Below are 14364 nucleotides of genomic sequence, written 5' to 3'. Positions count from 1 at the left end.
AAAGCCGGGGCTTATTTATAAGTCGAAAAATCCTCGCGCTTTGAAAAATAAAAACAAGAATCTCCTTCCCGTGTACTGGATGCATAATCCAAAAGCATGGATTACGAAGATGCTGACCTCCAACTGGTTCCACCAGTGTTTCATCCCGCAAGTCAGTGAATATCTCGAAGAGAAGGGCTTGCCATTCAAGATCCTTCTCCTTAAGGATAACGCTGGTGGACACGCAACTGACCTGTCGCGTGAGGGCGTTCAGGTTGAGTTCCTGCCACCCAACACCACGTCATTAATTCAACCGATGGACCAGGGGGTTATCAGGGCGTTCAAGGCCATCTACACGAAGAATACCTTGGCGGACCTCGTTGCGTGTGTGGATGCTGCCCAAGAGGATGAGGATGAAGATTTTAACTTGAAGGCGTACTGGCGGCAGTACACCATAGCCACGTGCCTGAAGAATATTCAGAAGGCACTTCAAGAGATGAAACCTGCAACTATGAATGCGAGCTGGAAGAAGTTGTGGCCCGAGATTGTTTACGACGACGAGGGATTTACACCTGCTGAAATCCAACACTCTGCAGTACGCAAATCTGTGCAGTTGGCTGCCATAATTGGAGGTGATGGGTTTGGCGACATGACGACTGAAGACGTCGACGAGTTGTTGGACTGCCATTCCCAGACACTAACTGACGCAGACCTCGAAGACCTGACGAAATCGCCAAGCGAAGAAGAGAGTGAAACCCAGGAAGAGACCCAAGAAAATGTCGAAGAAACAGGCTTAACACTAGAACGGCTTGCCAAGGTCTGCAACCATATAAAGGAGGTGAAAGAAATGTTGCAAGAGTGGGACGAGGATATGGTTCGGTCGATGCAATTCCGCAACAAGGTTGATGACATAATGACTCCCTACAAGATGCTCTTAGATCGAAAAAAGAAGCAGCGGCAACAACTTCCGATCACAATGTTCTTCCAGCCTCGCAAAAAAGAGCCAGTTCCTCCTGCTACTACGCCTTCGGAAGAAATTGAAGAAGTTGAAGAGGTGTCCCAGGAAAAGACACCTCCGTCTGAAGAGACGTAAAATACTACCTGGCTGCACAGTAGAACACATCATCAGCTTCATCATCATTATTTCTACTGTGCAGCAAATTCATCGCCATCATCATTCAAGTTCTTCTTGAACTTCTTTCGTTGTGAGTACAGTAACAATCTTTATTTTTTACTTTAATATTCTAACATTCTAATATTTGTGCCTGTTTTATAGTTTAGTTCTGTATGCATTAAGTTGAAGGGAAGGTTTTAAAAGTCTACATGTTGTAACCTATCATATTTTTTTTGTTTAAAATGATATTTTGATTATAAAATAAATTTTTGAATATACTTACCCGGTGAATATATAATAGCTGACGTCTCCGACGGCTCGACAGATTCCAAAAACTCGCGAGCGATCGCCGTCAAGGTTGCGGGTGTGACCACCAGCGCCGACTATCGGCCAGATACCGCATATACTTGTCAATTTCTCCAGTTCTTCTCAGTCCGCTGGGTCTCTATCGGGGAGGAAGGGAGGGCCTTTAATTTATATATTCACTGGGTAAGTATATTCAAAAATTTATTTTATGATCAAAATATCATTTTTAAATATTAAACTTAGCCGGTGAATATATAATAGCTGATTCACACCCATGGTGGTGGGTAGAGACCAGTATTAATACAATAAAGGCATATATGCTCAAGAGTTTTTTTGACAATTATTTCATAAAAAACCAACTTAAGTATAGGTACCTGGTAAGGAAGCTGACTCTGATGATTACTTTGCCTCATTAGTCTGCTTTCCTCACGAAGCCCTGCCATCCTCTCAGGATGCTGAAAGACTCCCAGGAGCTGTTATATCCAGGGCGAACACCCCTATAACAGGACCTCATCAATACCCTTAATCTGGGCGCTCTCAAGAAACAACATTTTGACCACCCGCCAAATCAAAAAGATTGCGAAAGACTTCTTAAGTCTCCCGTACAACCCAAAATAAGATTAAAAATTTCAAGAGTAGATTAAAAGGATATTGGGATTAAGGGAATGTAGTGGTAGAGCCTTCACCCACTACTGCACTCGCTGCTACGAATGGTCCCAGTGTGTAGCAGTCCTCATAAAGAGTCTGGACATCTTTCAAGTAATATGAAGCGAATACCGACTTGCCTCTCCAAAAGGTCGCGTCCATAATACTTTTAATGGATCTATTTTGCTTAAACGCTACTGAAGTTTCTATCGCTCTGACTTCATGAGCCTTGACTTTAAGTAAATTACGATCCTTCTCACTTAAATGAGAGTGTGCCTCCCGAATCAAAAGTCTAATAAAATAAGACCAAGCATTCTTAGACATGGGCAAAGAGGGCTTTTTAACGGAGCACCATAAAGCCTCTGAACAACCTCGTAGCGGTTTAGCTCTGAATAAATAAAATTTAAGAGCTCTAACGTGGCACGGCACTCTTTCAACTTCATTCCCCACAATCTCAGAAAGACTGGGGATTTCAAATGATTTAGGCCAAGGACGAGATGGAAGTCCATTCTTGGCCAAAAAACTAAGTTGAAGAGCGCATACTGCTTTATTAGTGGAGAAGCCGATGTTCTTGCTAAAAGCATGTATCTCACTAACCCTTTTAGCCGAAGCCAAGCACACCAAAAAAAAAGTGTCTTGAGGGTAAGATCCTTCAGGGAGGCTGAATTTAATGGTTCAAACCTGTTTGACATAAGGAACCGTAGGACCACGTCCAAGTTCCAAGCAGGAGTCGAAATATGACGCTCCTTGGAAGTCTCGAAAGACTTAAGCAGGTCTTGGAGATCTTTGTTATTAGAAAGATCCAAACCCCTATGCCTGAAAACAGAAGCTAACATGCTTCTGTAGCCTTTAATGGTGGATGCAGAGAGGGAGCGACCGTTTCTCAGATAAAGCAGAAAATCCGCAATCTGCGCTACAGAGGCACTTGGAAGAGGAAAAAGAGGAGGACTTGCACCAGTCTCTAAATACCTCCCATTTCGACTGATAGATCCTGATGGTAAAGGATCTTCTAGCCCTCGCGATCGCTCTAGCTGCCTCCTTCGAAAACCCTCGAGCTCAAGAGAGTCTTTCGATAGTCTGAAGGCAGTTAGACGAAGCGTGGGGAGGCTTTGATGAAATCTCTTTACGTGAGGCTGTCGCAAGAGATCCATCCACAACGGCAGACTTCTTGGAACGTCTACCAGCCATAGAAGTACCTCTGTGAACCACTCTCTCGCGGGCCAGCGTGGAGCAACCAACATCAACCTGGTCCCTTCGTGAGAGGTGAACTTCTGCTGCACCTTGTTTAGGATCTTGAAAGGTGGAAAGGCATAAACGTCCAGGTGAGACCAGTCCAGCAGGAAAGCGTCTATGTGGGCTGCCTCTGGATCTGGAACTGGAAAGCAGTAAGTCGAGAGCCTCTTTGTCAGAGAAGTCGCAAAAAGATCTATGGTGGGTTGACCCCATGTCATCCATAGCTTCTCGCACACAGTCTTGTGCAACGTCCACTCCATGGAGATGACTTGTCCTCTTCTGCTGAGGCAGTCCGCCAAGACATTCATTTTTCCTTGCACAAATCTCGCCAAAGGAGGGATGTTACTTGCCTTAAATGGAGTTCCTTCTGATCCGTGGACCAAAGACCCGAGCATTCCAGACTGTCCAGTGGAGCTCCCTAACCCAAATCCGATGCATCTGAATACATCACATGGTTTGGGTTCTTGATCGCAAGAGAAAGACCTTCTCGAAGTCTGATGTTGCTGTCCCACCAAGTCAGACATGTCTAGACTGAGTTGGAGATTGGGAAAGAGATACTCTCTAAGCCCTTCTCCTTGTTCCAATGGTTTAGGTGAAATTGGAGAGGGCAAAGGTTGAGTCTCCCCAGAGAGATACACTACTCCAGCGATGAAAGAGTTCCCACGAGGCAAGTTCAAACTCTTACAGAGCAACTGTTTTTCTCTTGCAAGTGAAGGACTTTTAACAGAGCTTGTTCCATTCTTGTGGGAGACGAAAAGGCCCGAAAAATCCGACACTGTATCTCCATTCCCAAATAAAGAATAGTCTGGGATGGGGCACTGTAAGTTACGACTTCTCTACGTTCACTATGAGACCTAGCTCCTTGGTTAGGTCTAATGTCCATTAGAGGCTCTCCAGACAGCGATTTAATGACGACGCCCTGATTAGCCAGTCGTCAAAATAAAGGGAGGCTCTGAATCCTCAAAAAATGTAGAAAGCTTGCTACATTTTGCAAGGGCCTTGTAAAAACAAGAGGAGCAGGAATGAGGCCGAAGTACAGTGCTCGAAATTGGTACATTACTTTCCCGTCCACAAACCTCAGATGTTGTTGAAAGTTTGGATGAATCGGGATGTAGAAGTATGCATCCTGAAGGTCGAGAGAGACCATCCAGTCGCCTTCCCTTACTGCTGCCAAGACAGATTTGGTAGTCTTCATCGTGAAGTTTGTCTTGACAATGAACACATTGAGCGCACTTACATCTTAAGTACTCCTGCAGTGAACGTGGCTGCCAGATCATTGGAGCCATCCCTGATAGCCTTGTTCCTGCAGTGAACGTGGCTGCCAGATCATTGGAGCCATCCCTGATAGCCTTGTTCATGCATGACATAATTGTATAGCAATACATTGACAGCTGGAGAGACCTTCTTACTTAAGGCTCCCAGGGACCAATCCAACAAATAAAAACTTCAAACGCTCTAAAAAAAACTCCTAACAGGAGATGGTCTAGCTCTGAAGCCGACCATAAAATCTTGGAGCGTCTCATGGCTAGACGACGAGGAGAGTCCACAAGGATTAAGAAGTCTCCCTGGGCAGAGGCAGGTACTCCCAAGCCGAGAACTTCTCCTCGAGCTTCTCCTGTGTCACACCAGATGCCCGAGCGAGAAGCTAATTAAGAAGGAGGAAAAGCAAAAGCAGACTTTCCTAAACTTCTCCTGGATTCCAAACAGTCTCCCAATAAGAGCATGGCCCTCTTGGAAGAACAAGAGAGAACTGACTTCGTAAAAGTAGGAGTCGAAGAAAGTCATGCCAAGAGTAAACTCAGAAGGCGGAGCAGCCGTTACAAAACGAGTAGGACAAAATTTCACTAAAGAAATTCATAATTAAAATACAAGGGATTGTTGGACCACCCTAGGTTACTCCTCTTCTGAATGACTCCCCAAAGGTACATTAGTTGAAAGGGGGTCATCAACTTCTTCAGAAGGCACATCATCTGATAAATCTAAAGTCTTGCGAGAAGGAGATTTATATTCAGAATGACGTGAAGGAAAAGCCTGACAGGCTACATCAACTTGTATATGAACAGAAGTTAAAGTTGGAGGGTCGATGTCACGTCGTGACTGCAGAGAATGTTATTCTACTACACGTCGTGACAGAAGTAACTGACGTTCAAACGTCCCGTAGTAACAGCGGTGACTGCTGTTCGATGCTATATCGTGACTACGATGACTGACCCTCGACGTCACGTCATGTCTACGGTGTCTACCGCTCAACGTCACGTCGTGTCTGCGGTGTCTGCACCTCAACGTCACGCTGTGACTGCGGTGGCTGACGTTCAAAGCGATCAAAGTTACATCGAGATTTATGCTCCGCATCTCGCTTAACAGCAAAGCTGTCACTAGAGATAACGTCAGCGTGGCATAACAAAGCTCGTCTAGAAGGTTGAAGACCCGAATCACGTATCCCAGAACCGTGACGTACAAAAAGCAAAGGATCCTTTCGCACAGGAACAGGATCGAAAGCTTCTATTAAAGAAGAAAGCTTTAACAGCATATCTTGCAAAACACTTAACTTCGGATCAACCTGTGACTGCGGTGGCTGACGTTCAAACGTCACGTAGTAAACAGCAGTGACTGCTGATCGATGCTATATCGAGACTACGGTGACTGATACTCGATGTCACGTTGTGTCTACGGTGTCTACCGCTCAACGTCATGTCGAGTCTGTGGCAGAAACGTCTGTACATGAACGTCATCGCTATGAACGGGACTCTTATTATGACTACAGCTAGGACGTTGAACTTGTTCTGAAGGAACTAATAAACGTTTCAACCGTCTCGAAACTTTACGCCCAGGCTTTTAAAGAGACGAATCATCGGAAGACGAGGAGAAACTTCGTCTCTCCTGTCTTATGGCAAGGACGTGCTTGCCGAGCAACGTCTGATACCTTTGAGGGAACGTCTGTTCGTTGGTTTACACTCCTCACTCCCTTAGGTCCTACGACATTCTTTCTCCCTGGTGCAGGGGAGCCTGAAAGAGGTCTCGGACTAGGCAAGTGACAAGCACGAACAAACGAACCCTCCGCAACACAGAACATGTTTTTTGCACTTACTTCACTGATATCGTATTTTTTAATAATTTCACATTAGACATGAATAAAACTGATTTCTACCTGAAGCACGCAATTCTCCCTTACATCAAAAGGCTAGAATTGCGAAATGAGTCGTATAATGTAAGCACATTAGTACAAAATGAAACACACATGCAAAAGTCAATAAACATATACATATATATCGAATAAAACGGAAATATATAAAGTTAAAAAGATCAGTGACTGGGGAGGAGACTAAACACTAGTTCACTAAGGACTACGTTTTCAATCTCTAACCGTACAGTGCCTTGGGACGAGAATAAAAACTAAAACGTTTTATCCTCTCTCCCCGTACAGAGACTTGGGACGAGAGTAAAAAACTGAATCGAGAACAACGTTACTCGCTCCCAAACTCCTTGTACAGAGACTTGGGACGAGAATAAAGATCGGATCGTTCTCTCTTTCTCTCTCTCTCTCTCTCTCTTGTCACTCACAAGAGAATGGCCCACTCACCCTTCGTCAATAACAGGTTATTTGACTAAAGGAAAAAACTGAAAGGACTAAGAAATTGAAAATTAACAAGTTCCTTTAAATTAGTATCTAAAACACTTCAGTTTGAAAGAAGAATGAACAAAACGTCAAAATCGATTTACTCTTTCTGCAAAGTGAAACCGTGATTCTCTCTTTCTCTATCGTAACGATAGAGCGCAAACTGCGTAGCATAAATAAACCAAACGTTAGTTCATCTTTGAAAAAACAGCACGAAGACTATTCAAAGAATATATTTCTTAAAATATTTTCTAAAAAATATTCATCTCATCACTCTTACAGAGCAACTGTTTTAAACTAAACAAAAATAAAAGTTGAATGGGCTCAACGTTGTTTAATCTCGTTTTCCAAGTTAGGACCGCCTACAAAGAATAGGTAAAGGCCGCATATAAACAAAAACATAAAATTTATCTTGATGTTTAGTATAAATGGAAGCTAATCGAAGAGGCCTAATAAAGGCGGGTGAGATATAAAATATAAAATATATAGAGGTAAATCTATAAATATCAACAATAATTTATAAAGTGATAAAATAATTACTAAAAGCCTTTAACACACTTCCGTACACTGAGGGAAGGGTCGGCCATCTTTTCTCTATGGAAAAACCAGAGATTAAAAAAAAAGCAAGGGCAAAACACTTTTCCTCTCCTTTCAAAAGCATTTCTTTTGAAGATAGTATTGAATAATCCAACACGGCGAAAGCAATAAAACCAAAACCAAGTACTTCACCAATTCGGTCGAAAACTCGAGGTCATAAAGCGAGCGGAACCAACTTGTCGACAAGACCGACAGAGAAGAACTGAAGAAATTGACAAGTATATGCGGTATCTGGCCGATAGTCGGCGCTGGTGGTCACACCCGCAACCTTTTTGTACAGTAGATCTTAATTATTTGGGTCCACAGATTGCATTAAACATTGCAATCTTTCATTGGTCATTTGCTTCAATGCAACATCAATAGTTATAATAGTGAAATCACAGTGCTTTAGTTACATGGCACTTAACTCTTTGGTAAGTGTTCTTATACAAAGTTTCCCCTTTTCGATATTGAGTTTTTCTAATGCAACATCATCATCTCCGAGTTTCAAATAAATTTTATGATTAAAATATTCAACAAACCCTTCAATATTCTACAATGCTAAATAAAGGAGATAGGTTAGCTTCTTACCTTCAATCATTAATTCATCAAATGTGAAATTTCCATTCAAAGTTTCACTTGTGGAAAGCATTATCCTGTTTTTCATTTCTTTTTCCAAATCAAGACCATCTATAAGACCATGCACCTGTTCAGAAAAAAAAGAAAACATTCCATCTAAATGTCGCAATATTTTAAAATCTTTAGCAGTTATTCAACATTATGCAATGTTTATAAATGTAAACAAATTCAACACTAAACCTAGAGGCCAACATCTGCTTTGTCCATGTTATGAAAATTTTACTTTTTAACATTGTCTCAATCAATAACTAGAAATTGTTTGCAGTAATCAGGTGGATTACTGGAAAGTGATGGCTACCCATGAAAGAAATTGCATCATAGACAGCAGCTGCCTGGTCTTGCTAGCATGTCGCCCATCAATTTATTTGTTAGACTGTGTCAGAGTTCCGACAATATGAAAAAAAACTTTTAGACAGGAAATGATGGAAATGATGATGCATTAGTTACTTTAAACAGTTTATAGTACCAGAATCTTATCTAAGTAGTTTAAAGCACACTTATCTCCTCCATGAAAAGTTCCTTCATAGGCCTATGTTCAAACCAGGTTTCCTTTAATTCTTTTGCATTTATTGGAAAAATTGCTTGCTTGGTGACCTTTATTTTTCATAATGAAATGTACTTAACAGTTTAGTTTGGAGAATCAAAGTACTATAAAAGAATTACCGCAAAATTAAAGGATCAATCTTGAAACTCAAAACACAAATATATGTGAGGAACAGAAATTTAGCAAAAGAAATGTTATTTTAATAAACTTAACTTTAAATTTTTAATGCATAGATAAAGCATTTATGCATGTATGAGCAGAGACAAATTACAATACACACCTTTAAATTTCCCTTTATGTTAATAGGAGACAAAAAGACTACATCTGCAACTCTGTCTGTTTTCAACAAGTTAACTAGATCTGAAATCCTTACATTATCAATGTAATCTGAAAAGAAATAAACAAGTTTAAAAAATTCCTCAGTAACTGCGAAATAAAATATTTTTATTGCATTGTAAAAGGCGTAGTGAAAATTTTGAATTTTTTTTTTTAAGATTTCCTTCATTCTTTGAACAGCCCCTCTGCCTATAGCCTTTAAATCCTATAAGAAATTCTACATCAAAGTATTTTTACTCCCTTCAGCCCCGTATGATGTAATCTATAGTACATGTGATATTGTTTGTTTTCTTTTACTTACATACACAAATATTTCTACAAAATACGTAAAGCTATATATGAATAGAAAGAAACACTTTTCAAAAAGAATAATTTATAAAACATGCTTTTCTCTAGTTTTTGTGCCTAAACAAGTTAAATAAGACATACCAAAAAAAGGGTCTGGGTCTTGGATAAAAAAATTCAATTCATGAATTGGTGGGAATAAAATGGTTAAATGCAATGTACATCAGATGTATTAAATTTTGTGGATAAAATGCCAAAACATTTTTTTATGTATTACAAAAATATACAATGCATAAATAATAGTTGTAAGTATTTCTTACTTTACACTAACCTCTAACATGAAGATTATCTGTCCTAAATCCTTTTGTAAAGTTGACATTTCCATGGACAAGAAATGTACCATTTGTTAATCTAGCAGAATTCGAAAGAGCCCTTGACAAATTGACACCATTCACCAAAATGCCCTTATCATCCAGGTTCTTTATTGATTCTGAAACGGTTAACTTCTGTGAGATAACCTGAGGCTGGAAGTCAATGTGACAATCTAACTCCTGAAAAAAAGGAAAAAAAGGGGAGTGATGAGTAATGCAATCTGATCAGAAGTGATTTTATAATATAAATAAAAATTCTTAAAGAAATCCTTACACACACACACACACACACACACACACACACACACACACACACAGAGAGAGAGAGAGAGAGAGAGAGAGAGAGAGAGAGAGAGAGAGAGAGAGAGAGAGAGAGAGAGAGAGAGAGAGAGAGAGAGAGAGAGAGAGTTTTATTAAAGATGAAGATATAATCTGAATCTTATTTTGGATTAGTTAGGCTTTAGATTAAGCTATTTCAGATAAGGCTTCAGAGGCTGCAGCAACAGTAAAACTTTTGCACTCCTCACAATTATCTAAATCACAATTTCCCCTGGCAAGAGAGACAAAAGATATGGAGGCTCCTGCTCCCCCATATAACTCCCTTGTATAATCTATGAGTCAGCATTATGAAAATCAGGGGAGTATAAAAATTAATTTTATTAAAATTTCTTTTTTGTGCAAAATCATATGATGAAAAACTAAAATTATGAGTTCACTCATAATTAAACAGTTATGAAGGCCAATTAAATCAAAATATTTAAGCACAAAATAGAAAGCATACTGGGGCAATAAAAAAAGTACAGAAGCTACACAATGAAGAATTAAATCTCTACCAAATTTATTGATGTTGGATTGACTTTCCGCAACAAATCTTCTATATGTAGGATAAAAAGCCTTCAGATTACTTTAAAGAACAAGGGAAAACTTCTAGAGATGAATTAAATTACAAATCCATAAAACTTACAATATCCTCATCATCTCTAACAGAATTCTCCAAAAGTCTTGATACTCCAAGACCATAGCTTGACTCCACATAAAGATCGTGTATATCAGCACCATCTCTAAGGGTCACTATACCTGTGTAAAAAATCAAATTTGCAAAATAAAAACTTTATTATTACATAATTTATCAGAAATTGATCAGTTATTGAAAAATTCCTCTAAAGCAGTAAAATGACAAACATTTATTAAACTACAAAACTCTCCAACATACATTGTTTGCAAAACTATAAGAATCTCTACTGTATTCATATCTTTACAATATACTTTAATAAGATAAGTAATGAAAGAAATTAATTTTTCTCATACAAAATCCATCATGTATATAATAATTACCCTACAGTAAAAGTCCTTTTAACCAGTACTCAATGCATTGACAAACACTATTAACCAGCACCCACAGGCCAAACTTTATTCATTAAATATTATCCAAAATTTATTGACTACTGCCGGTTTAAATTTTGCAGGCCACTGCTTATCAGCAATACTGTTGATTGCTCAAGTTTTGTTATCGAGTTATGTGTCGGGTTTAAAATGGTAAATATGTTTCCGAATTGATATCAAATTATATCATGCACAATAATTTCCTTTCGAAGAAACCAAGCTCCTTCGAAGAAACGACTACTGTTTGAGCGCACAAGCAAAACAACAGCTGATCTGACATCTGGGATTACATGGGCTGTTGTAAGTAACAGTATTCTCCCTTTCCATTCATCAGATTCCAATGAATACATAGTGTGTGATGTGGTGTAATTTTACTTGAAAAAATATGTAGGAAATAAAATTAGAAGATGAAAAAAATCAGATGAGAAAACAAGTTCTTAGTGAATGTAAGAATGTTGCTACTTTATCTTGTTTTATTAATACTGTACCTTACCTTAGTCATAAGACATGTTAGAAAAATGGTAAATGTAAAGCAATTAAAGAAAGTTGAAGGAAACAAACAGAATTATACTAGCCATACCCTGGCTCCGAAGCAGGATTTTGATCAAACTGATATTTTACTTAACTGTATCTATAATACTGCATGTAATATTCACATATTGTTTTATGAAAAAGAGCAAATACGCTTATTTTTCATTCTTTACATTTATAAATGTTCATCTATGGTTTTAAAATCTGCTGATTAAGGCAAACTACCAAGGGATTTATTTTTCACTTGCAAAAGAAACAATTATTTGAACTATCATTTTAATTTTAGCATATAAAGGTATATAGTTTTTAGTAAAAATACTTCTCATTTTATTTAATAACAAGTTTAATGGCATATCAAAGTTTAGGGGCGTTTCTTCTCTATTGCTGATGCATGATAATTCTAGTCTTTAGCTCAAGTGATACTAGGGTACAAGGCATAGGAAATGAACTTTTTCAATTCTTTAGGTAGATTTTGTGCAATCTAGTTAACTTTTTCATAAACCAAATACACCATAAATTAATTTTTCTTTTTGCTTTTCTCTAGTAATGGACATATCTCGCCCCAATGTCAAACAGTTTGAGTATTGTTTGTTTTCCTAGCTTCAGCTACAACTTTGTGCTTAATTTCAACAGTATATTGTCCATAATGAAAATTGGTAAAATAAAATTATAGCAGTCATATTCTATTAAATGTCATTTGTAATTGTCTACTATTATACAAAACTTGAAATGCAAGGAAAACAGCTATTATCCAATTTGATGGTTCATAAAAAAACAGCTGTTTTATTTTTTTCAACTGTATGCATTACTACAATACCGTTACCATTCTCTTTTTCTTTTAGTAACTTTCTGAGCTAGAATTTGGGCTAAAGAGGAGCAGGAAAATAGGGGTTTATTATAAGTTCATCTTAGAAAGGAACTTGCATATTACTCTAAATATATGATAATCTTTTAGGGGGTAAAAAATTTGGGTATCCCACAATATATGAAATCACAGGAGTAGGCCTATAAACGTTAATTCTTTTTCCCCTTCTTTGTCTGTTTTAAGCAACTGAGATTGTTTTGCATCAATGTCTTGCATTTCTGTGAATTGTTTGAGGTCACTTAGGGGATATATTAGGTTTGAATATAGTTTTAAGGCATTTCTACGGGGTCACCTTATACAAGAGACTTTTGATTATTTGGCAACAGCAAAGTCACAGTCGGGCTGGTAAAAGGACTTCTATGGTAATCTAATGGTTATGAAATTGGTCTGACACTATCCATAATAAAATTAAGACAAAACCCAATTTTTTATAATAAAACCACATATATATATATATATATAAATACTCCACTGGTGTTCATATAGCTTCTCTTTTGAAGCTGACCAATGTCAAAGTCTTATACTGAAATTTTAAAATTTCCATTTTCTTTCATTGTAATTGCTCTAATACCCCAGTGCACTATTGGAATTACATGGCAATACTGTACTACCATGTGATTTTATCATTTCCCTTTGTCTTTCAGTCTTGAAGTTGAAAGTAGTGCTACTATCTCTTTGACCACTAGTCAGCGGGGTGGTATATGAATGCTAGACAAGTATAGAAATAAGTACATTTGTTATTAAAATTCTGCTTGTGTATAAACCTCGGTGTTAAGGTGTTCATATTACCGACTCCCACATAGAGATGAAGGTGGAACAGAGAATTAAAGATTCGTGAAATCTAAAGCCAAAGCCTACTCAAATACAGTAATCTAAACTACTGTACTACTGTACCCCTAAATCCTCAAAACTCATTAAACAGTAATTCAAAGTAAGCTAAGAAAGAACAATAACTCATACTCCCAGATTATAAATTACAAAACTAAAACTCCTAGAAGTTAAAACTTAAAATTGGTATCAAAAGATTTAAAAAACCTAATGCTTTCAGTTTTTTCCTAATAAAACTTAACAACCCTTATGGAACATCGGATTATATTTTTCGAGGTATTGCAGACCTTTTTCTCCAAGGAAAGAATATGGAAATATTGACCCGCACATTTTGTCTTTATACTATTTATAGCCCTGAAGGTAAGTAAAAGTGAAAAAATATTTATACTGTACTTGCCAAACCCCATATAGGAGAGAGCTTGTAGTTCACCAATATGCTTAGCTGATGCTAAATATAGAAGAAATTCAAAACCATGAGATCTTTATAATAAAAAGTTCTTCTAAAGGTTCAAATGAGAACTCTTGAAATATTGTAAAACTACATCTACATTCTACTAAGCAATTCAAAACGCCGGAAATTTCTCAATAGCAAAACCTAAAAATATCTACAATACCAGACGCTGATAGATCCAATCATAGATGTTTAAGCAAAATATGAAGCATGGACTTAGAACCCTTAATAGGATTAATAGAAAATTTGTTTTCCTAAAATAAAAATATACTCTACAATATTATTCAAATTGGTTCATGTTCCTTGAACATTCCTACGTTTGCACCAATAAAAAATATTCCATTGTTGTTTATAGATATTATTTGTTGACTGTCTTTTGGACTCAAAAATAGACAATCTAGAAAACCTACAAAATCTTTTACTGAGAATACAGCAGATAGTCTATGTGGATGGATAATGTACAGGGGGGAGGGGAGGAATCCTCAAGCCTTTAGTAGCAATCACTGGTTTTTCTATTGGCTGCATCATGAACTACAAGAAAAGAAGGGATTGGGAGGAGAGAACTCACATTACACAAAATTGGTTTATGTATAGGAAAAAAAATAATTTTTTTTAACAGCAAACTCATTATTGTAATTATTAACTAGTCTTGAAAGTTTGAA

At 37.8% G+C, this 14364-nt stretch overlaps 1 protein-coding gene across 1 annotated transcript in view; it reads right to left on the bottom strand.

The window, feature by feature from the left end:
• The window catches only part of LOC137633353 (uncharacterized), a 224657-nt gene that overhangs the window by 45649 nt on the left and 164644 nt on the right, over positions 1-14364 (bottom strand). The window contains exons 28-31 of the mRNA XM_068365605.1: positions 10609-10721; positions 9605-9824; positions 8933-9039; positions 8061-8175 (exon numbers count right to left, since the gene is read on the bottom strand). Of these exons, the coding sequence (XP_068221706.1) occupies positions 8061-8175; positions 8933-9039; positions 9605-9824; positions 10609-10721 (555 nt within the window). The remainder of the gene's footprint in view (positions 1-8060; positions 8176-8932; positions 9040-9604; positions 9825-10608; positions 10722-14364) is intronic.

The sequence above is a fragment of the Palaemon carinicauda genome, chromosome 42 (genome assembly GCF_036898095.1).
Source record: "Palaemon carinicauda isolate YSFRI2023 chromosome 42, ASM3689809v2, whole genome shotgun sequence".
In the NCBI taxonomy this organism is placed as follows: domain Eukaryota; kingdom Metazoa; phylum Arthropoda; class Malacostraca; order Decapoda; family Palaemonidae; genus Palaemon; species Palaemon carinicauda.
Note: the sequence above shows the minus strand (reverse complement) of the source record. Positions and strands in the feature narration are given on the sequence as shown.